General features: G+C 42.0%; 1 protein-coding gene across 4 annotated transcripts in view; it reads right to left on the bottom strand.

Annotated features, from left to right (window-relative positions):
• The window catches only part of MTA3 (metastasis associated 1 family member 3), a 123,143-nt gene extending 99,307 nt beyond the window's left edge, over positions 1–23,836 (bottom strand). For 3 of the 4 annotated variants that reach the window (XM_079792515.1, XM_079792516.1, XM_079792517.1), the window contains exons 1-3: positions 23,709–23,836; positions 21,950–22,017; positions 14,966–15,059 (exon numbers count right to left, since the gene is read on the bottom strand). In XM_079792515.1, the coding sequence (XP_079648641.1) occupies positions 14,966–15,059; positions 21,950–22,017; positions 23,709–23,736 (190 nt within the window). In that variant the 5' untranslated portion in view covers positions 23,737–23,836. The remainder of the gene's footprint in view (positions 1–14,965; positions 15,060–21,949; positions 22,018–23,708) is intronic. The other variant, XM_079792518.1, reaches the window with a different exon arrangement.
• Between the last annotated feature and the right edge of the window lie 1,033 nt (positions 23,837–24,869).

The following is a 24,869-nucleotide window of genomic DNA, read 5'->3' as shown; positions in this document are numbered from 1 at the left end:
TGGGTGCTGCCGAGCCCAAGGCCACCGCCCGGGGCCAAGCCCCGACCCTGAAAGAAGGCAGAAGGCGGTGGCCACAGCCAAGGCCTGGGTCCCCGGTGCCGGCAGAAAACTGGTGCAGGCAGCCAGGTGAATGAAGGTCTATTGCACGAATCTTCGTGCAAACGGGCTACTAGTCATTTTATAAAACACTAATTTTAAAACTTTTTCTGGCAGAACACCTATACCAGCTGTTGTCAAGCTTTTTAATCTCAGGACCCTTTATACTCTCAAATCCTATCAAGAACCTCTAAGAACTTTTGTTTATATGAGTTATATCTACCAATACCATATTAGAAATTAAAATGGAGAAATATTTGAAATGCAAGAAATCACAAGCCCCACAATCCATTATCATGAGAGTAATGATGTCATCATGTGTCATACAGCCTCTGGACAAACTCTGCTACTGTACTCAGGAGAAAATCGACAAAAAAATTAAATGGCAACTTAATATTATTATGAAAATTATTTTGTCCTCACAGACTCCCTAAAAGGTATTCAGGAACTTATGCAAATGATATATTAACTGAAAGTCTAACAAGAAATGAAAAACAAACTGGCTGAAGCAAGGGTTTTTACTTTATTGGGTTTAAGAAACCTGGCTCAGAAATTTTATCTTCACAGTGTGAGATACAATGACTCATACCTTGTTCTATAGCAAATTAGGATCCCATCAGAAATTTAAGCTATTTCTGCTTTACATTTATGTATTCAAAGAATACTGCATCTGGCAAAGGCTGCCCAATCTTGTAATGTTGTCAAATTCCATCCGGAATTTTATACAGGCTTAACATGTCACCATGCATTTTTTCATTTGCTATCAATTTTAAAACTTAACAAAATAAAACCATTAGAAATAACCAAATTTTACCAGACTATCATCCTCTCCAATTCATATGGACACAACTCACAATTCTCCCCTGCTTTGATTAAAAAAAAAAAAAAAAAAAAAACACACACACTCAAGAACTTTCAACCACTATTTGGATCAAAACTTTCATGGCTGAAAAACATCTCCCAATAACCTGCCCTGCCATTTGTTTCACCTATTTTCTCCCCCAACCACATCCCACTCCCAAGAGGAAAAAAAAAAGAAAATTTATTGAAGTGCCTACCAATGTGTTCTGGGGATATTCTGTGAGGAAGACAAAAAGTCCTGCCCTGATAAAGACTGCACTTGACCCAGGATTATAAACAAGAATATACATTTCCAAGTGTCATAAATATTGTAAATTATGTAAGGTGCTCCAGAAGTATGACAGAGGAAACTAATGTATCCTGAAGGGCCTTCCTAAAAAAACACAGTTTAAGGCGAGACCTGAAGGGAAAGGGGGGTGGAATGGGTGGGTCCCTGTCTTTTTAAACTAGAGAATACAAGAGTGGGTACAGCTTGCCCAGCTCCTTATCAGTACTTGGGCTTGGCTTGACTGTGAATTTCCTGCTCTTACCTTCACATCCTGCTGACTAAATCAGCAGAGAATCTTATTCAGGGTGACTGGAACTGTCCTGGTTTTAAAACTGAAATTCCTAAGTTCAGAGAACCCCTCAGTACCAAGCAAACCAGTACAGCTGGTCACCTAGCCCTCATATGACTCAACCTAAGCGTTATGCTTTGGCTACTAAAAGAAAACCTGTGGTCTCACAATGGCTAAAATTTCAAAGACTGGAAATACCAATCTTATCAAGAACATAAACTGAATGGAATTTCCATACATCAAACAGAGGAAGTGAAAATGGATTTAACCACTTTGGCAATAATGCTGAAATCAATTTGACATGTTAAGCCTGTTATAAACCAGCAATTCCACTCCTACGTATTTACCAGGGGGAATGAGAGCTTCGGTATACCAAAAGACTTGCACAAGAATGTTCATAGCAGCTTTTTTTTTTTTTTTAATATATTTTATTGACTTTTTACAGAGAGGAAGAGAGAGGGATAGAGAGTTAGAAACATCAATGAGAGAGAAACATCGATCAGCTGCCTCTTGCACACCCCCTACTGGGGATGTGCCCGAAACCAAGGTACATGCCCTTGACCAGAATCGAACCTGGGACCCTTGAGTCCGCAGGCCGACGCTCTATCCACTGAGCCAAACCGATTTCGGCCATAGCAGCTTTTTTTTCATAGAAGCTAAAAATGTCCATCAATAGGAGAATGAATACTAATGGGCCAGAAAAAAGAACAACTAACAATAAGCAATAACATAGATAGATGCCACAAGTATGATGCTGAATGAAAATAGTCAGGGAGCTCTGGCCTATGTGGCTAAGTTGGTTGAGTGTTGTCCCGTGCACCGAAAGGTCACTGGTTCCATTCCCAGTCAGGGCACATGCCCAGGTTATGGGTTTGATCCCCCATCTGGGTACCTGAGGGAGGCAACCAATCGATGTTTCCCCACCAGTAACGGCTGCATGTACAAAGTAAAACAACTATTTACCCCTTGCCAATATGCGGATGGTGATAGTGGTGGAGGGAGGTGACAGAGAAAGATGCTCCAGGAAAGGGACATGGTGAGGACTCCTTATTCCCCACAGGAGAGAAGCACAAGACAGCACCAACTACTGGTCTTGTGGGCTGTGCTTCCAAAGGCACATGGGGCATTCTGTTGCCCTTCGTAGTATACCCCCGCCCTGGTTTTTATCTTAATACTTTTTATGGTATAATGGGACCTAAGTATTATGACCTTAAAATGGGGAACATAAGTATGAAAAGAGGGAAGTGTTTTAAGCCAAATGGCTCTCTACATGAAGTAATGGGAGAGGTACAAACATATATAAAGCAATGCATCTTATTTCATTTATTTGTATATTATTACTAAAGTTTGGCCATCTGTATTCTAGGATTCAGCCTGGATGTCAATATCAAGCCCTCAAAGTCTATATCCCCAAAAGTCCGGGGGTCCCAGCCCATGGCTCCAACTTTGTGCACATTGAGAGCCATATCATATGGTAAAAAGTGTAGCATCTGCAAGGTTGTGTTAGCAAAAGAAGTAAGGTTGCTAACCCAGATGAATCCTCTGGAGGAAAACTGTGATGTTGAAGATCCATGACTGAAGACAAAATAACATCCAGTCGGCCTCCCCGCCTCCTGCCAAAGAGAGAAATGATGCTGCCAGGCCTGCTTTTTCCAGAGGGGAGTTTTAACTCTCTCTGTGGCACTCAGATTCCTGGTGGCAGACAAAGCAGGCAGATATGGGGCTGCACCTGTAAATATGGACGTATCCTATTATCTCTTTTTTTTTTTTTTAGTATTCAAGAGATCTCTGAACTTGGGAAATAGGGAAATTAGAAAAGAAAATATTACTAAAGGCTGAACTATTAGAAAAGGCTCCTCCCTGCATTAGAAAGGCAGAAGCTTTTGAGACATTCGTTAGCAAATATTTAAGTCCCCACAATGTAAAGAAAATGGCCACAGATGGAAAGAAGACTGGGGGCACCACCCTGAAAAAGTTCAATCCTAATTCCACTTAACATTGCTATGGTTTTGGGTAAGTTACTGACTTCTCTTTGGGCCACTACAGAAACAGCGATAATAACATAAATTAACAAACTTTAACTATAAACATTAAAAAGACAAAATGAGTATGTGAGTACCTGGTATAGCACCTCAAACATAGAGATCATAAGTGTTAGTTTTTCCTCCTTCTCCAAGATAAACTATTTGTAGTGTGAAAGTGTAGAATCTCTTTTGATATACAGTTACTATGACATTTACTAAAATGCAAAGCCTATGAACAAAGGCCAGATAAAATTATACTGATCTACAACCAACACACAGAGCGAAGACATCTGAATTAAGCTTAAAGACTGCCCAAAATTAAATCAAACAAAATGTCGGTATAATCTTACAAAATGTCTAAAATTGTATAATTTATTAATGCTCCCAGGATATTATTTGTAAGTCTATTTATTTAATTATTTGTATCTGTTGTCTAATGCAGAGGCAATTTTGACACAAGTTATGATTTTTTTCCCCATCTCTGTCCTCTAGAACTGAAGAAAACCACACCTAGATGTCAAGAAAAATGGAAAACAAATAAGAACTCTCTTCAGTGCCTTAAAATTGTTTATTGCACACATAGGATAAGAGTAAGAAGCTCCTTCCTACATCTTAGATGAAGAAAATGAAGATAATAGGGAAAAGGAGAGAGAACCTCTGGACATTGCGCCTAGAATCTGCCTATGCCACAGATGCCTGCCTGGCTTTTTAGGAAAGGAATATGTATGGCCTGGACGCCTTACAGGTGATGATAAACGGGCAATGGCAGAAGCCGTCGAAGATACCTCCTACCTCTGCTACAGAACTCAGTATTTGTACTGCACTTCAATTAAGAGATTTTTTTAAAAGAATCACCTGGAGGGTAGTGGGGTGCAGGCAGAAAAGGACATAGAGGGGATAAATGGTGATGGGAAGCCCAGCCAGGGTGAGCATTGACCTATGAGCCAGGAGGTGATGGCTTGATTCCCGGTCAGGGCACATGCCAAGGTTGCAGACTCAATTCCCAGTGGGGGGAATTGATCGATGATTGCAGACTCAATTCCCAGGAGGCAATTGATCGGTGATTCTCTCTCATCATTGATGTTTCTCTCTCTCTCCCTCTCTCCCTTCCTCTCTGAAATCAATAAAAATATATTTAAAAAATTAAAAAATTTAAAAATGGTGATGGAAAAAATAAAATTATATTTAAAAAGAAAAAAGAGATAACCTATGGAAAACTTTAGATAGGTACTCTAACTACAAAAATTATTTTCATTCAACTAGTCAAACACAAAACATCAGTCTAAAACTTTCCAACCCACAAATTAAGTAAAACTAATAAAAGCCCTTTAAAGAAGCTATCTAATTATTGAAATGCCTCATTTAATAATCAATAAACAATGTGACATCAATTTTAAAGTACTAATATAGTACTTGCTTTGTTTAAAAAGATAATAGCACTCATTAACACTCCAAGTAACAGATTAATAAGAAAATGTGTATCATAAAACATAATTAACTTGTCAAGTAATAAACCTTTTTATATTTACAGTAGATAATAATCTGGTTAATGAGACACAAACTTGCCATAACTGTTAATTACAAAATGTCATTCACAAAAATAAAAACATTATAAAATAGCAAAAGTGTCCTTATAAATGAACGTTGATTTCTTTGAATGGTGTGACAGAAAATAGTTGTTTGTACCAACTCCAATCAACTGGTAGTAACTGCCTGAAAAGGACGGAGAAGTGTCTCCAGGGGCAGAGTTAGGGCTCAGTGTCTCAGATTAGCCAGGTGTGTCCCTGGATTCAGAAAAGGAGCATGTCAGGCTTAGATCTATGTACCTATATACTTTATAGACTGAGAAACAGAATTATGGGCTATGTTCTAATAATGTCAAACTTCCTAAGAAAAATACAACGGACATATAGAAATCGAGTATGTTTAACCTTATCCCTGCTAATAAAATCTGTGGTCAAAGTACAAAAATTAGAAATAAGAAAAACTTCTTTATTTTCCCTTCTCTCTCTACAGTATTCCTCTTGGAAGTAATAACATTTCAACAAATGGGCTAAATAAATTTCAGAATAGATAATCACATAAGTAAATTGGAGTATTATATTAAACAACTAGAGGCCCATTGCACAATATTCGTGCAAGAATAGGCCTTCCTTCCCCTGGCTTTGCTCCCGGCCGCCCAGGAGCCTGCAAGTCCTTGCTCCCTGGAGCACTGCTCCTGTAGCTCCCTCTACCGCCCTCCCCCCTCACAGCAGGCGTCCCGCCCCTCCCGGCAGCTCCGTGCCTGCATATGCAAATTAACCTGTCATCTTAGTCGGGTTAATTTGCATACTCACTCCTGATTGGCTGTGGACGTAGCAGATGTATGGTCAATTTACATGTTTGTCTATTATTAGGTAAGATTCTCCCAGTATGTCCCAGAAAGTTCTAAGAAATTAAAGAATGAGACCAAGTTAACAGAAGTCATAAACTTTTGTTACTAGGAATTCCATAAAGAGAAGAGAGGACAGAGGGAAAATATAGAAACAGAAATCTTAGAAGAAAACATCCCTGAGCTGAAAACTAATTAAAGGTCCTTCCTCACACTAACATATTCACCAAAAATGCATAGAATGGTTACTGAAATAAATCCAACAAGTAAACATATTATAATTTCAGAATGCCAATTTTAAAAGAGAAAAACTTCCAGAAAAAAATGTGTTACTTACAAAAGAATAAGAATGAGACTAACATCAGACTTCTGAATTCCAGAAGAAAATGATAGAACATCTTCAAAATTCTTAGCCAAACTCACAGTGCAGTATGATGGTAAAATAAAGACATTTTTAAGACATGCAAAGATTTAATAAGTTCACCACGCACAGGTGCTTTCTGAAAAAATAATTTAGATGAGGACATATTTCAGCAAGGCAAAACACAAATGTTATTAAAAATAAAGATGACTTGGATACAAGAAACAGTGGAGAGGCAACAAACAAGTAAAACTATAAATCTTAAAGAGTAGCTACATAATGAATGTATATGTAAAAGCACTTAGAACAGTGTCTGGTGCTATGTGTTGTTATTATTAAATCATTACTGTTGTTTAACAAGGGAAGGGAGAGGGCAAGGAAGGAAGAAAATGTGACCTACATTTATTTCCTTACTAGTGACCCGGTGCACAGATTCGTGCACATTGAAAGGAAATTAATTAGAAAAAATATTTTAATATTGCTATTCACCCTTTCTCTATAATAGAAGTGTCAGAGATGAAAGAAAATTAGTAAAATGTATATGAAAAGTATATAAATTAAAAAACAATAACATGATAAAATAACAACAAAGACATGGTAAAACAATAAAAACATGATATAAAAACATTGATAAAAACAATGACTGATAAATTGATTAAACTTATTCTAATATCTCCCTGAATACCACATTAAGAGTACAAATACTTTCAGAGTGCTTGACTAATTTCCCTTGTGATGAAGTATTTACAACTTTAACTTTAACATCACACGCTCTTCGAACTCGAGAGAAAGTAACATATAACTGACCATGTCTGAAAATGGGTTCAGGTAGGAATATTCCCACTCTGTCTAGAGTTCGTCCTTGTGATTTTTTAATAGTCATTGCAAATGCTAGCATCACAGGAAACTGTCTTCGAATTAATTTAAATGGGAGGCCAATGTCAGACAGGAATAGTTGTGCCAATAGTTGGTCTTCAGACATATTCTGTTGACGACAATGCTTTCTTTCAGCTTCAGAATGTCAACAAAAACCAAATTCACAATCGACAATGACAGATCGAAACACATGCGTGCGATTGGTGCCAGTGAGAGCTTACTATGTATCGCGCATGCATGAGTCAACGTTTATTTTTAGATTGCCAGTGCACATCATATGTACCGGCCTGTTGGATGGACGGACAGTCAGTCACTTACCCTTTTATATATATAGAAGTTAAGGGGAGAGGAAGAATATAAGGTTAAGCATGTCTATTTAAATGTAAGGATATTTGCTTTTCTTTATTCCCTACTGAGTTAACTAAAGATTTTCTCCCTACAAATTAATTTAGCCAAAGTTAAAACTCAATATAAAATAGGTAAAGAATATAAATAGTTCACAGAAAATAAAATATAAATGACTTTTATAAGAAAGCCACATTTTCATAAGAAACATACAAATAAAATTATATCAACATATCATGTCCCATCTATTAAATTAGTAAAGACCAAAAGCGTGGTAGTAAACTATATAGGTTAGGGTGGAAGAGAATAAGCACTCATTCATTACTGGTAGGTATAAACTGGTACCCTGTCTGAGGCCAGCAATTTGGCAATATCTATTAAAATTACAACACACTACATTTTGACCCCACAACTACAATTCTAGGAATCTATGCTAAATATAGATAATGTACTCATACCTGCGTCTACATGGTTAAGTACTCTGAAGAGCTGCTTGAGAACAAAAGATAAAAAATAGAACCCTCCACCAGTTCAGAGTGATTAAATTACTATAGTATATAAACTGTGGACTATCATGCAGCCATTAAAAAGGAAGTACTGATATGAAAGAATCTCCAAGATAAGGAAAAAAGGCCCAGGAAAAGTGTACAGTGTATCCGAAGTCTTTAAAAGAACCTGAACCTCTGAGGACACATGAAGACATTCCAAGGGGTACACAGAAACACGGGTTTAAGGAGGTCAATTTTTAAACCATCTTCCACATGTACTAGTTCCTACTGATCTTCCCTGAGGATTAGCACAGGCTCAAGGCATCAGGCTGATTGATCCTTCTATTCTCATCCCCACTGCCCCTCTCTCACCCACCTCTCAACCACCCCATATCTTAGAGTGGAGCACAACTCAAGGGAGTAGAAACCACAGAGACCACCAGTGACAAAATCAAAGCTTCTTTAACCAAGATATCAGAAACTCACACAGGAGAACCAAGATGGCGGCATAAGGTAAACACCTAACTGTTGCCTACCACAACAATTTTGAAACAGCAACTGGAAAACAGAGCGCACACCGTCCAGAACCACCGGAAAGCTGGCAGAGTGGAAAACCTGCAACTGGAGAGGAGAGGAGAGGAGAGGGGGACGCTGAGCCTCAGGAGCTGTGGAGGTGCGGAGATCCGTGAGCGCGGAAAGGGCGGGCGGCTGAATACGCGGCAGGCTTGCTCGCAGCGTGCGGAGAGGGAGGGCAGCAGACGCTGCGTGGCTAGCTTTCTCGTTTGGGAGAAAAACAGAACCTCCGGTCTGCACTGAAATCCAGCTGCGGTCGGGGAGAAACTGGGCTGTTTGGCAGTGGATGAGGCTCGAAAGCTGCCTTCTCTCAGAGGCGCGCAGCCATTAGGGCACGGAGAAACCGACCCTCTTAGGGCGGCGCGGACGGAAACCAAGTTTGTCTGTGCCATTCTGAGACTCTGCCCCATCCGAGCTGAGCACAGCCCTCCCAGTGACTGGATTTCTCATTCGGGAGTAAAACAAAACCTCCGGTCTGCCCTGAAACCCAGCCCCAGCTGGGGAGAAACTGGTCTGTTAGGCAGCGGGAGAGGCTCGAAAGCTGCCTTCTCTCAGAGGCGCGCAGCCATTAATTCGGGCACGGAGAACCCGCCCCTCTTAGGGCGGAGCAGACGGGAAAACAAAGCTTGTCTGCGCCACCCTGAGACTCCGCCCCATCCAAGCTGAGCACAGAAGCTCTCCCAGCGGAGACACTGCTGATCCTCACAGCCAACTGGCTTGGAGATCAATTCCCGCCAGTGATACCAACAATCCCAAACACTCTGAACTCCAGTTTCTGGGGACACGCGGGGGACCCAGACGCCTACAGGACTCTCGGCCATCGGTTGGAGAGTGAGAGTGACTTTTCTGTCGGTGTGGACGACACCAGATTTCAACCACTCTCATAAGGGACACATTCAAGAGGCAGACTCAGTGAGCACCAAAGCCCTACTGTGTCTCCAGCACAGCAATTCTTCCGTTACAGACACAGCAGGCCCTCACAACCAATTGGACCGGAGGTCAATTCCTCCCAGTGTACCAACAGCAATCAGGGCTTTTAACTACACCAAGACTTTCCACTCAGCCCACAAAGGGCGACCACCTAGGGTGATTGGGGAAGCTGAGCTACCGGCCCCTATAGGTCACCGACCACACAAAGCCACTCCATCAACACAGGGAGGCAGCAAAATGTGGAGACATCGAAGTATGTCACAAGTAGGAGAGATAGATGAAAGCCAACTAATGGACGACACAGTGTTCAGAACCATATTTATAAGGTTACTCAAGAATATTCTAAAAACCGCTGATAAACTTGAAGAGACCTTCAAGGACCTAAATGAGAATACCAAAAAAATGGAAAAGGACCAGTCAGAAATTATGCATACACTGTCTGAAATAAAGAATATACAGAGTAGACCACCGCACCCGAAGAGTCAAACCAAAGATCTGGAATATGAGGAAGAAAAAAACACCCAACCAGAGAGGCGGAAAGAAAGAAGAATCCAAAAGTGTGAGGATAGCATAAGGAGCCTCCGGGATGGCTTTAAGCGTACCAATATCCGAATTTTTGTGGTGCCAGAAGAGAGAGAGCAAGATACTGAAAACCTATTTGAAGAAATAATGACAGAAAACTTCCCCCACCTGGTGAAAGAAATGGACTTGCAGGTTCAGGAAGCGCACAGAACCCCAGGCAAGAGGAATCCAAAGAGGACCACACCAAGACACATCATAATTAAAATGCCAAGGGCAAAAGACAAAGAGAGAATATTAAAAGCAGCAAGAGAAAAACAGTTAATTACCTACAAGGGAGCACCCATACGATTGTCAGCTGATTTCTCAACAGAAACTATGCAGGCCAGACGGGAGTGGCAAGAAATATTCAAAGTGATGAATAGCAAGAACCTACAACCAAGATTACTCTACCCAGCAAAGTTATCATTCAGACTGGAAGGTCAGATAAAGAGCTTCACATATAAGAAAAAGCTAAAGGAGTTCATCACCACCAAACCAGTATTATATGAAATGCTGAAAGGTATTCTTTAAAAAGAGGAAAAAGAAGAAAAAAGTAAAGATAAAAATTATGAACAACAAATACGTATCTATCAACAAGTGATTCTAAAAATCAAGTGAATTCAAAATCTAAGGAACAGAATAAACTGGTGAACATAATAGAATCAGAGGCATAGAATGGGAGTGGATTGATAATTCCCAGGGGGAAAGGGGTGTCTGTGTGGGAGTTATGGGAAGAGACTGGACAAAAATCATACACCTATGGATAAGGACAATGGGGGGGAGGGAACCGGGTGATGGGGAGATATGGGGGGAAAAAGGAGAAACAATTGTAATAATCTGAACAATAAAGATTTATTTTAAAAAAAAAAATAAAATAAAGTAGAAAAAGAAAAAAAAAAAGAAACTCACACAAAGAGTTTTGCATCTTATACATATTTCAGTTACAGAGAAGTGCAGTGTTAGAATTGAGGCATTTTGCCCAGTGTTAGAATGTTATAAATTCGAAAATATTTGACTATGACATCAGATATCTACCTACCAATCAATCAATAGGGAGATATATGAACAATTTCACTTAAAGACTTCACTGTTTCCAAACAGTGAATGGTGGTCCAAAAAAAAAATGCATAGCTCCCGAAAAAAAAGTCCCAAGAAAACAAAAAAAACAAAGAGCACCTGTAAAAAAACAATAGAAGGGCTTAGTCCATCACAGTGAGGCTTTGAGCATTATCCAGGAGACTATCTTAGAATTCAGAAGATGGTTGCCTTGGAAATGCATAGTACTCAATTTAGTAAAATTGGCAAAAGGAATCAGACTTTCTGACAGAAAATCAGTGTGATTTAGCTGCCTACTTGGTCAATAAGGACTAGCTTTGCCATTAAGGTTTACTGGTGGTCATTTTCTACAAATGAATAAATAAAATCCACAGTTCCAACAATCTGATGAAAATATAAATACTTTATATATTAGTATTAACTTACATATCATATATTTAAATACATTTTAAGGACATACATAATATAAGATTTGAACATTTTATCAGACATGAATTTAAAATATAAAGGTATACTTACTGAACATTACTTCAACTTTTCCAAACCTTTCTAAGTATACTAAAGGCCTGATGCACGAAATTCGTGCAAGGGGGGGGGGGAGGGGGTGTTTGAGGTGTGTCCCTCAGCCCAGCCTGAACCCTCTCCAATCTGGGATCCCTCTCACAATCCAGGACTGCTGGCTCCCAACCGATCGCCTGCCTGCCAGCCTGATCATCCCCTAACCACTCCCCTGCCAGCCTGATCGACGCCTAACTGCTCCCCTGCTGGCCCGATTGCCCCTAACTGCCCTCCCCTGCCAGCCTGGTTACCCCTAACTGTCCTCGCCTGCAGGCCTGGTCACCCCCAACTGCCCTCTTCTGCCAGCCTGGTTGCCCCTAACTGCTCTCCCCTGCTGGCTTGGTTCCCCCCCACTGCCCTCCCCGGCAGGCCTGGTCCCCCCCAACTGCCCTCCCCTGCGGCCTGGGTCCCCTCCCAACTGTCCTCCCCTGCAGGCCTGATCCCTCCCAACTGCCCTCCCTTGCTGGCCTGATCTCCCACAACTGCCCTCCCCTGCCGGCCATCTTGTGGTGGCCATCTTGTGTCCACATGGGGGCAGCCATCTTTGACCACATGGGGGTGGCCATCTTGTGTTGGAGTGATGGTCAATTTGCATATTACTCTTTTATTAGATAGGATTGGTTTAAATAAGGTCCCTATGATGGTTAATTCTGTTGAACTGGCTAGGCCAGTGGTCGGCAAACTCATTAGTCAACAGAGCCAAATATCAACAGTACAACGATTGAAATTTCTTTTGAGAGCCAAATTTTTTAAACTTAAACTTCTTCTAATGCCACTTCTTCAAAATAGACTCGCCCAGGCCGTGGTATTTTGTGGAAGAGCCACACTCAAGGGGCCAAAGAGCCGCATGTGGCTCGCGAGCCACAGTTTGCTGACCACAGGGCTAGGCTATATAGTTCAGTTACTCAAACTCTAATCTAGGTGTTGCTGTGAAAATATTTTGTAGATGCAATTAACATCAGCTGGCTTTAAGTAAATGGTCTTATCCTTAGTAATCTGGGTGGGCTTCATCCAATCAGTTGAAAGGCCTCACCATCAGATTTCAGACTTGCCTGGCCAACTCCCACAATCTTAGTCTAGGGGTCCTCAAACTTTTTAAACAGGGGGCCAATTCACTGTCCCTCAGACTGTTGGAGGGCCGGACTATAGTTTAAAAAAAAACTATGAACAAATTCCTATGCACACTGCACATATCTTATTTTGAAGTAAAAAAAACAAAACGGCAAAAACACCCGCATGTGGCCCACGGGCTGTAGTTTGAGGATGCCTGGTCTATTACGTGCACTAAACTTCTTTACATATTTATATAAACCAGTTGGAGATCCTGTGTATGTGTAGGAGAATATACGTATATATAAGAAAGACATATATCTTTCTCTGGTAGAACCGTAGGTAATACGATCCCTATATATGCAAGTAAGAAGTATAATTAACAGTCATTTGTTAGATCTTGCTAAAGCCTTTTTATTGAGCTTCTCAGAAAATGAAACCATGAATGACTCTAATGACTGGTTAACAAACCTCTTCCAAGCTTGATGGTTTCAAATTCTCTGCTCTCAGCAAAACTGAAGGAGATCCTAACTTAATTGTCAGCTACTAAATCATTTCAAAAATCACTTTTGATGAAAAACTGCTACATCATTTTTTCACATACAACTCAGAAGAACAAACAATAAGATAATTTGTAAGCTCTGAGATCAGGGGTTTGTTCACTGCTCATCACCAGAACATACAGGAGTGTCCAGAACACACAAGGAGCTCAAAATATATTTGATAAATCAATAAATGAGCAAAACTCCACTATTCTCATCTACTTACTGAAATTAAAAAGTTTGTCAGAACCTACATCTATAAACACAAAAATCAGGAATGGAATCAATGCCAAACCCTGCCTCATTCTAGCAATGAGTTATAGTATTGCAAGGACTCATTAATTTGGATGAGAGTAAGCCCCATCCATCTTGTTAAGAGATGATTTCTAGTAAAAATGTATTTTTATGTTGAGTAATTATCAAACATTTTATAATATTTGTACTATAATTATAATAAGTCCAAAAGAGTCTACGGCCATACCACCCTGAACGCGCCCGATCTCGTCTGATCTCGGAAGCTAAGCAGGGTCGGGCCTGGTTAGTACTTGGATGGGAGACCAAAGGAAAGTAAGACTGAGCCTTATGGACACAGGAAATACAAAGTTTTTACATTTTAATTTACACATCCATTTTTGTTACTGAGAATGACATGATGATGATGAAACCCATCAAACATAAAACTACATCAGGCTAAAATTCTGTGGAGAAAACAAATGGAAAAGGAGCTCAAGGAAAAAACGGGATCACATAAGATTTCAAACTGTTAAAGTAGAGCTTGTTTATACATTTTTTTTAACCTATGATGATGGGTAAATTGTTGCAAAATTTCTTTTTTAACAGAATCAACGACTTTTAAATGTCAGTATTTACAACACACTAGAAATATTTCTGCAACTATTTAAGTTTTGAAGAAAAATTTTAGATGTCAACTTTAAAATGTATAACGAAGTACATTCTCTCTCATCATTGATGTTTCTACCTCTCTTCCTCTCGCCCTCTCCCTTTCTCTCTGAAATTAATAAAATATAAAGAAAGAAAAAAAAATTGAGAGCGAATCATTGATCGGCTGCCTCCTACATGCCCCACATTGCGGATCAAGCCCACAACCCGGGCATGTGCCCTGACCAGATATCGAATCATGACCTCCTGGTTCACAGGTCAACACTCAACCACTGAACCATGCTAGCCAGGCAAAAATATATTAAAAAAAAAAAGAAGAAGAAGAAGTGCTCAGAGTTGTTATCTACAGGAATGAGAATCTAAATATCACTTTGTATTTTTTCCTAGAAATTTTTAATACATGCCTAATAAACATAATATTAAGAATTTTTAAAAATGTAAATATTAACCAGTTATTTAGGGGGGTGGGGGAAGTCCTCCAAGAAAATATCAGTGAAGTATAAATTTCCTATTTGTACACTCAAACTACCATCAAAAATGAGAGATGGCAAAACACTGCCCTGATTGTCTGCTGAAGCCTACTTGCAAAGACTTCTACTTCAACATTTTGACTAATTAAGAAACATATAATGCAACCTAAAAAAAAAAATGCTAAAACCAAGCACCGCCCAAAAAAATTACTCCCATCTAAACTAAAAGGAAGACAAATTAGAAAGCAAAAACCTACAGGTAACGGAAAAGGTTTTTTCCTCACATCATGGATAATGAAAGACTTAAAACATTTTTTTATTAATCCAAGAAAAAAACCCAACTTACTAGCATGCTTGTCTGCAAGCATTATAAGCGTGTTGGAAATATCTCGTCGTCTATAGAAGCATACTACTTTTGCTTCCACGTTGCCAGTTGCAGTCTAAGAAATAAGAAAAATAAAAGTCATCTGTACTGAGTATTAAATTCAAATAGTTTATAAAACAAAACTAGATACAGCATAATTATAAGATCATTCTCATTTACACTGTGCCAACCACTACTACAGAATAATCAGAGCTAAAACACTCAAATAGGGATGAGCAACATTTGTTCCAGTTCCTAGTAGAGCTAATATGTCAAACACAAAATAACTTTCTGGCATCAATTAAAGTTATCAGACCGTTTTAACAAATAAAGCCAGGCACAGTTAAATCTGATTAGCCTTAGGAAACTAATCCCAAAAACTTCAACAGCCACAAAAGAATTTATTTAAGATAGTTATACATATCTCCTCTAAAACCACTCCCAGAAGCACAGGCTAAGAGTAAAATCACCCAGCCCTCTCCTGGACACCCCCACAATGGGCTGAGGATGAAGCTCTGTAGGTACAGGACAGCCATCATGCAGAATGGGCCAGATGACTTGGAAAAGCATTCTCCAGCCTAAGGGAGTCTATGAACCCATAATAGTCAATAATCTTACTAGTACTTACTTTACCTTCCCACAGGAAAGTATTAAAAACCTTGAGTTATGAACACTGACGCTCTTATTTCTTTCTGACTACAGTCTAGAATACAATCAATATTCAGTTAGGTTGTAATTTACTGCAGCTGGGGCCCAGGCTCCAACACTCCTATTCTTTATGAATTCTGAGAGCTTTCAAGAAGGTCAATCATTCATTATAAAGTTCCTTGTAAAAACATATAGAGTACAATAAAAAGCTATTGTGATTTCCAATTTCAAACACATTTAAAAACAAATTTTCAGAATTTCTCTGGGCTTATAGATATATTCAAACATAAAGAAATAAGAATATATACTTGCTGCAGTAAATTTGTCAATTTTATGAAGTTCAGCAGCAGTTTTAGAGTGAAAAATAGTCTTATAGAAATACTGCCTCTTAAAATTGAAATCATATTAAGTCCTAACCAAAGTGTTTCTATATTTCACAATATTGTGATCAAATATATCCTCCAGCAATCTGCTAAAAAAGCAAGCCAATATTTCCACATAAATAAAATCTATCAATTACTTTAATTATAAGCTCTTTATCATTTTTGTCTTCTTGACATAAAAGTATATTAAAAACCCAAAACAAGAGTTTCAAGGAATAGTTTTTCTGTATCACCAGTGAGTTCCTTCCATAGGAATACTTTACAAAGCTAATTAAATTCTTATTTAAACATGCTTGGGATGGAGAGGCATAGTTCAAAATAAATATTCTCTTCTGGACTATGTACACACTTGGCTACTAGGTAGTTTAAGACTACAGTATTCCTCTACAATACACACACACACACACACACACACACACACACACACACACCCTCAAGCATCCCTCTAAAGCTGAGCTACCAAAATGTGGTCCAAGACCCAGTCCACCTGTATGTACTATGTAATAAAATGAGTACAGGATTGAGAGTATGTGTATTATAGCATTTGAGAGTTAACTTTATAGCTATTGAACCTAACAATGAAAAATGGGGCCTTGTATTTTTATAAGCCTATTTCAAATTTAACTTTTCTGCCTTTTTAATTTTACAAAAGCAGTCTGAGATAGTGAAAACTCTACCACAAATGGTTTGAAAAGCACTGCTCTGTGACCTAGGTTAAATAAAGCCTGGAGACATACATATATTCTTTGGTTATTCACCAAAATTTTTTTAACTTTATTGATTGTAGAGAGAGAGGAAGGGGGAGGGGAGAAGGGGAGAAAGAGGAAGAGGAAGAGGAAGAGAGAGAAAGAGAGAGTGAGAGAAAGAGAAATATCAATTTGTTGTTCCACTTATTTATGCATTCATTGGTTGATTCTTGTATGTGCCCTGACCAGGGATTGAACCTGTAACCCCAGGGTATTGGGGACGATGCTCTAATGGGGATGATGCTCTAACTAGCTGAGCTACCAAGCCAGGGCTCACCAAAATTTTTTGTGCCCAAGCACTGAGCTAAGCACTGCAGATACATGGTGCCTGCCCTCACTAAGCCTCCACTCCAGCAAGCATGGTCACATGTCATCTCCTCTCCAAATCTTCCAAAACCCAGTTATCTTGTCCCTCACCTGATTAGACACCTTCACCGGTTCCCCACAACTAACATAAAGGTAAAACATCCCTGACAATATTCCCAGCACAATTTTCCTTTACTTCCTCCTCTCCCCTCCAGACTCCACTTCCTCACTCATGGAGGCAGGAAGTACTAGTACAACCTGTTGGGGAAAGGACAGAAAAAGTTTCATGGAGGAAATGAGGTGGAGAATACCTTAGCACAGTGGTCAGCAAACCGCGGCTCGCGAGCCACATGCGGCTCTTTGGCCCCTTGAGTGTCCTAACACCACTTCAAAATAGACTCACCCAGGCCGAAAACCGACTTCTGCGCATGGGCCACGAAGTTTCAATCGCACTGTACGTGCGCGCCCGCACGTGGTATTTTGTGGAAGAGCCACACTCAAGGGGCCAAAGAGCCGCAAGTGGCTCGCGAGCCGCGGTTTGCCAACCACTGCCTTAGCATGCTAAGAAAGAAGGAAAGGAGTCCCAACAGCTGAAGGCTGGAGGACTGAACTGTCAAAGAAAAAGAAAAGGGCCTAGAGCAAAAATCCACAGGTGGGGAAAGTGGGGCATGTATATGTACATCAATTTCTTTTCTGGGTTTTTTGGGTGTGTTTTTTTAATCCTCAAGGATATTTTTCCATTGATTTTTAGAGAGTGGACGAGAGAAGCAAAGACAGAGAGGAAATATTCAGGTGAGAGAAACATTAATTGGTTGCCTCCTGCAGGAGTCCCCAACCAAAAGCCAGCCAGGGAGGAGCCTGCAACCAAGGTACGTGCCCTGGATCGGAATCAAACCCAGGACCTTTCGATCCGTAGGCTGATGCTCTATCTACTGAGCCAAACCGGCTAGGGCTCTTTTCTGGGTTCTTTTTTCCATTTAGGTTGCAGCATCTTAACTGTCTATTCCAGGGGTCCTCAAACTTTTTAAACAGGGAGCCAGTTCACTGTCCCTCAGACCATTGGAGGGCCGGACTATAGTTTAAAAAAAACTATGAACAAATTCCTATGCACACTGCACATATCTTATTTTGAAGTAAAAAAACAAAACGGCAAAAACACCCGCATGTGGCCCGCGGGCCATAGTTTGAGGACGCCTGGTCTATTCTGTCAAACATGTTTACTAAAGTATCCCCTAGCTAGCGATAGGAGGCTTTCTTAAGCTCTAAAATAATTTCAGTCAACCTCATGCTCATATTTGTTTCTATATCATACTTACAAAGTACTTTTTTTAATTAAAAAAAAAAAAAACACTTTCCATTTCAGAAAATCCATGATTTAACCAAAGTAAAGAACAAGTGAAAAGTGACTTTCCTTTCCCAATTTCTGTCCCTAGTCCCAAAAGATCCCAAATGACAGGATGGGTATTAATTTGCATTCCATAAAAGGGGCTTTGAGAATATCTTCTGAAATTATGTGCAAATGTAGATAGGGGCGGGGAGGTGGTCATCAGATGCTCGAAGACATATGATTCCCCTCCCCCCACCAAAAAATTATAAGACCCTAAACATTCAAATGAATCCCAGAGCAAGTTTGAAGATTAATAAAATGTGCAGAATGTGAAGATATACAAATTATACAATATAATAACAAAAAAAACAATAGTAAATAACATGTTAATTTATCCACAAGCATAACTTCCAAAACTCTCTTGAGACTACATCCTCATTATGTGCAGAAAGATTTCTTCCAACATGTATGTAGACTCAATCTTTAGAAGCAAGACCAACACCCAACCTAGGCAGTGACTAAATAAAAGTTACCAAAAAGTTTTCCTCTATTTTAACCTTATATTCTTCCTCCAAAAAATCATCTTCACTATATCTGAGTACAAATCAGGAGAGAGGAAAAGAGGGAACATATGATAACCAATGTTGAACTGTGTTCATCAACTGATACGTATTTAGTTTTGCACCTAAAAGTTCCCAAAACTTTTCCAGAAAAATTGAGACTAAAATATATTACTGTAATTAAAAAAAAAACAACACACACACACACAAAAACAGGTAGTCCAGCTTTCAAACTAAGCAAGTAACATTTTAAATAGGATCTTTTTTAAAAACCAGGAGCCAGCATATAAAAGTACATTTTCTATAACAATGGTGATTGACGGTTTATCCTAGGAATTTGTTTTGTTTTTTTAATTCTATTTAGAAGATAGTTAATAAAATAGGTTAATGTCTCTTCTTCTTCTGGCTTATCAATTATATATCAAGTGTTCTTAAAATCATTATTTGGATTGTCCAATCATGTTAATTTCCCCCCACTTCGCAAGCTTGACCTCTTAATAGGCAAGGCCTTTCTGGAACACTCTTGTGGTCTCTCTCTCACAGCTACCTCTTTCTCAACCTCTAGGCCTCAACTTCAAGGTCCTTAATATCCTTTCTTCTCTATCCAAAGGAAGTGACCTCTATTATTCCTTATGCAAGGCTCTTGCTTATTTCCCTCTCAGAAATTAACACTGTTTATCACTATTTTCTTTTTAATATATTTGTATTGATTTCAGAGAGGATGGGAGAGGGAGAGAGATAGAAACATTGCTGAGAGAAAATCATTGATTGGCTGCCTCCTGCACACCCTCCACGGGGGATTGGGCCCACAACCCAGGCATGTGCCCTGACCAGGAATCGAACCCTGGTTCATAAGTCAATGCTCGACCTCTAAGCCACACTGGCTGGGCTATCACTATTTTCTTTATGCCTGTTAACATCTTTTCATGTATCTCCCTCATCTCCTTCATGAGAACACAGACTTTATGTAAGCAGGGACCATGTCCATATTGTTCACTATTGTATCTGAGCCTGGCATAGCCCCTAGTACATAATAGGTGCTCAAGAAATATTTGTTTAATGAATTATTTAAAATGAGATACCTTTACCCTTCACCCATTCCTCTTGGTGTAGATCCCATTACAATAAATTTAAAAAATAAAAATATCTTTTTCATACCCCTTCAGAAAAAAAGGCCCTTACATATATATTTAGGACTTAACTAGCCAATCTCCTTTCCTGTTTACCAATACTCCATCCAATCAAACTGTCATTCTTGACATTAAAGAGAATCCCATTCCTCAATTCTGTCATCTCCAGCTCCCAAAAGACAATTATTATATTAATGACTCTTTGCTGAAAGCAGAGAGGCAGGGAGAAGGTGAGGACTGGGGGGGAGGGGGGGCGGGGGACGACAGGAGGTGTACTTTTGAAATGCATGGTAATATAAAGGATTGCAAAATGATCTATGCTCAAGCTCGATGTATAACCCAGTCATTTAACCACTGTGTGCCTCACGACTACAATTCATAACGCATCTACCTTAAAGGCTTAAGGCTATTGTGAGGTTCAGCAGAGGTAACAAATGTGAATCCCCAGATAATACGCTTCCAGAGCATCATGCTCTGATTTTTATAAATTTAACACAGCTGCAATCTCCTTCATGTGGGATTATTTGGCTGATGTCTGCCTCCACTTTTTTATTTTTGTTCATCCCTGAATTCCTAAAAGTGCCTGGCAAGTAGCAGGTTCTCAGAAATATCTGTAAAACAAGTGAATCGAAATACTTTGTAAACAATAAAACTATTTACCATTATTAACAGCAGACATTTGAGAAATCCATTAATTCAACAAATATTTATTAATGTCATAACCATGGGCCGGCCAGCCACTATTCTAAGACACTTGGGATGCACTAGTGAACAGAGAAAATCATTGCACACCCTGAGCTCACATTCTAGTTTGGGGAAACAGCAACGAAAATAGACACGTTAATTCAGGATATTCGAAGGTTGATAAAAGATATGGAAACAAGAGCAAAGTACAAGAGAATGGTAACAGCTAAACTGTCCCGTGTGAGAAGCAGTGAAACAGCGTTGTCTGCCATGCTTGGAGCCAAATGAGGGAGGTGCCGAGCAGCAAGAGTGGAGGTTCCCACCCACAGACCGATCCAGTCCTGAAGCCACTGTCGTCATTTGGCGGTGGCCACAAATACTACAGAAGCTTTAAAAATGCAAGGCCCCTGCAGTAATCCCAGAAGCAAACCAAGATCTCAAGGTTTGTAAGACAGGAGAGTGGCCTTAACCAGGCCTGGCTTCCTGAGACTCAGAACTGGACCAGTCTCCAGATGGTATTTTTTGGGGAAAGTTATCAACTAGAAAGCCCCAAGCATTTTAACACTATGACTTCCCATAAGCTACACAAATAACCCTCAGAGGCGTGTGGAGGAAACCAGAGCATCGTTAGAAATCTATGGTTCCTGCCGTTGATGGCCACGTTTTCATGTGCCTCCTTTGTAAACGCTCATCTACTACAGTCCTAATGCTTCTCATGTCCTTGGGACACCTGTGACCAGAGAAAGTTTTATTTACTTGGACCGAAGCTACGAAGCCACTTTATATTATACTAGTTAGCCTAGGGCAGAATTTTACAAATTCCCTTCAACATTATCTTTCCTAGCTTCCTCCTTCTGAAAGCTAGAAGAGGAAAAAATTAATTCACTAAAAATTATGACTCTCACTATAAAAAGGGGCCAAATTACAGGAATGACCTGCTCTGAGAAGCTCTGAGCAATCTGAAGAAGTCTGCAGACGTTAAATATTCAATAACATTTAATATCAGAGGCAATTATAAAAAGGCAAAGAATATTCAGAATCCTGCATAATTCTCTAATTTGAAGTCTCTAATTCCAGAACGTCTGAGACAAAGTAAAATCACCTCTTATGCTCTTTACCCAATTATCTTCAATAGAAACAATTATTTTTTAATATTAGAATCAAGAACACGCAAGTATATACCTTGTTGAGTTCTTCTATCCTCCTGATTAGGTACGGGTTGCTGGAGGAATTCTCAAAGTAGACATAATCTGTAATTAAAGAAAGTAAAGAGCTTAATCTTTTCAAGAGAAAGTTCACATCTGTGAATCTGTGACTTTGCCTATTAGGCAATTCACTCTCAAAAGGAAGCATGTAATTCATTCCCCGGTTAAAAGCAAATCTAGTAATGCAACCTTAATATATTCTCTCCTGTGCCTACTATTCACCGACCCTTATTTTCCTGGCGTTTTTTCATTTCAATTCATGTTTTATCAAGTTCTCCTAGGCTCCTGTTCCACACATGTCATTTCTGTAGCAGCAAAGACACCTCTTGTCATCCTTGAGTCGTCAGGGCTGACTTAAACATGTGTCTTTCATACTGTAACTGCTTCCACATCTTTTCCGTCCAATCCAATTTGCCCTGGGGTATGCCTCTCACATAAAACTATTGACCTAAGACAAATTCAGAGCATCTTGAAAGGCTTGGCAGCTCAAAGTACATTTCAATCATCAACTTGGAAAGAAAAGAAAAAAAAAAAAAATCAGGTGAGCGGAGCAGGTAAGAGGAAACACACTGACAAACTTTTCCACAGTTCTATCTGGATAGGAAGATGCGGGGAAGAGGGGGGGGGGTGTCACTGACATGGTGTCATTCTTTTTTTTAATTATCTTTTACCATATGTATTCCAGATCCACTTAGGATCTTGATTTTTATTTTATTTTTTTTTTAATTGCTGCAGGTTCCCAACAAAAAAAGGGATGACATTGTTCAAGGGTGGCTTTGGCCCTCGTCTAAGAAGCGCCCTGCAAACTTCCCACTGTGTGTGTCCTGGAGGGGCTGGGCTGCGTGGTTCGGGTCCATGTCAGCAGCTCTTGCCGGTCTCTCCTCTGCAAAGTGGCCTCCTTTAGGCAGGCCGTTCCCAGCACCATCCATCAGGGCTCAGCTAATGAGCGGAGGAGCCCAGAGCGCCTCTCACACACAAACACGCCACTTATCTGAATTATTATTTCACCAGGAACGAGGGAGGAGGGCGTCGTGAGCAGGGAGAAAGTTTGTTTGACCTTATTTCTCTCTTCTGCGGAAGGCTGGGAAGCAGGCAGCCGGCAGAGCCCGCGTCCAGGCAGCGCTCCACTCCCCACCCCCGGCCGCGGCGCCCCAGACCCCACTCCGCCCCACTCTTGGGGGGGGGGGGGGGGCAAGACACGGAAGGGGGTGTGCGGAAGGAGAGGTGCTGGGCCCTGTCCCCCGCCAACAGGCCTGTCTGGCTGGGCCCCCGTCGCCCGCACCCCCACCTCGCCCGGCCACTGAAGAGAAGTGGGAGATGGGGTGCCTGTCCCCCATCCTCTCCCACCCCCCTCTGCCCAGGAGCCACGCCAGGGCACGCCACCCCGGTAGGGGGCTCGACGGCCCCGACCCCCGCGGGAGTTTCACGGAGGGGGCGTCTGGCAATGCCCAGCCCAGGTGCAGGCCGGGCCGGAACCGCGGGGCGGGGTGGGGGTGGGCCTGGGCCCCGAGCGGACCGCGGCGGGGGGAGGGGAGGGGAGGGGGGGTGCGGGGACGCGGGGGGGGCGCCCCGGCCCCTCGGCGGCCCCGGCCGCCCCCGCCCCCCCCCCCAGCCCCGCGCCCTCAGCCCGGGCGCCCGCGGCTCCCAGCGGTTGGGGTGAACTCGCCCCGACCCCCCCCCCCCCCCACTCCCGGAGCCCGCTCCCAAACGGGCCGGGTCGGGCCGAGCCTTCCTACCTCCGACCCGGTACATGTTGGCCGCCATGTCCGCCCGCCCGCCCGCGGAGCCCGAGCCGAGCCCCGCCCGCCGCCGCCGCCTCAGCCTCGGCCGCCGCCGCCTCCGCTGCCGCCTCGCCGCGGGGGGGAGGGGAGGGCGGCAGCGAGGGGAGGGGGAAGCGGAGGGGAGGGCGCGCCGAGGGGTGGGGGCCGGTGCCCGCCCCCCGCCTCGGGCGAGCGAGGCCGAGCGGGCCGGCCGCGGGGGGTGGGAGCGCTGCCGGGCCGCGGCGGATTGGGGCCGGGCCGGTGGGGGGGCCTGGCTGGAGGTGGCGGCCCCGAGGACCGGGGTCCTGACCCCGGGGCGGGCCTGCACTCGCAAACGTGGGCCAGGGGCCATTAGAGAATGAGGGGGGGGGGGGCAAGGGGTCAGCCCCTACGGCGCCCCGAAAGCCCCACCCAGGGCACCCTGTCACCTGCCACCCCGAGACAGGTCTGCCCCCCTGGGAGCCCCAGGAAAGGTGACCTCTGGCGCGTAGGGACTTGTCTCAGGGCAAACGCTCGGCTGCAAAAAGGTGCACGCGGCAGGGCGCCCTCCCAGGGACGACGGGTGAGGCCCAGGGGCCACGAGGTTCCCCCGCCCCCAGGTGCTTCCAGCTTCCCCGAGCGGAGGCCCAGCTGAGGACCAGGGAGAAACTGGGCTCCCTTTCAAGTCCACCCTTATCTGCCTTGGCAGGTCTACCAGCGTTCACCCCAAAACTGGGCGGAACAGAACCCACTCCCCCCACCCCGGGAGGTCTGGCCTCTACACAGACCTCATAGACTGCGGGCCCTACTGGGAGAAGGGGGTGGGGGAGGGCGTCCTTTGTTCGCCGGGGAACTGGGCTCCACAGTTCATCACCACCACCACCACCCCCAAAGGAGGGCATGCTGTCAATCAGCTTGCTGTTGATGGTGGGACTGTTAAACTTCTTTGTGTGCCTAAAGCTTTTATATGGTTATTATTTTCCCATGCTAATTCTCTCTAGACTATCCCTGTTTGCTCAGCCTTCATACCCTCACAGAAATAAAAATTAAAGAAAAAAAAAGAAAAAAAGTTGAAGCTTAGCTGGCTATCCCTCAACTGAACACAAACAACTTTCTTGAGAGAAGCCAACCCATGCCAAACTACTCCCAGACATGGTT

This window comes from Cnephaeus nilssonii (genome assembly GCF_951640355.1).
Source record: "Cnephaeus nilssonii genome assembly, chromosome: 15".
Lineage (NCBI taxonomy): Eukaryota > Metazoa > Chordata > Mammalia > Chiroptera > Vespertilionidae > Cnephaeus > Cnephaeus nilssonii.
The sequence above is the reverse complement of the archived record's forward strand: the minus strand, read 5'-3'. Positions and strand labels throughout refer to the sequence as shown.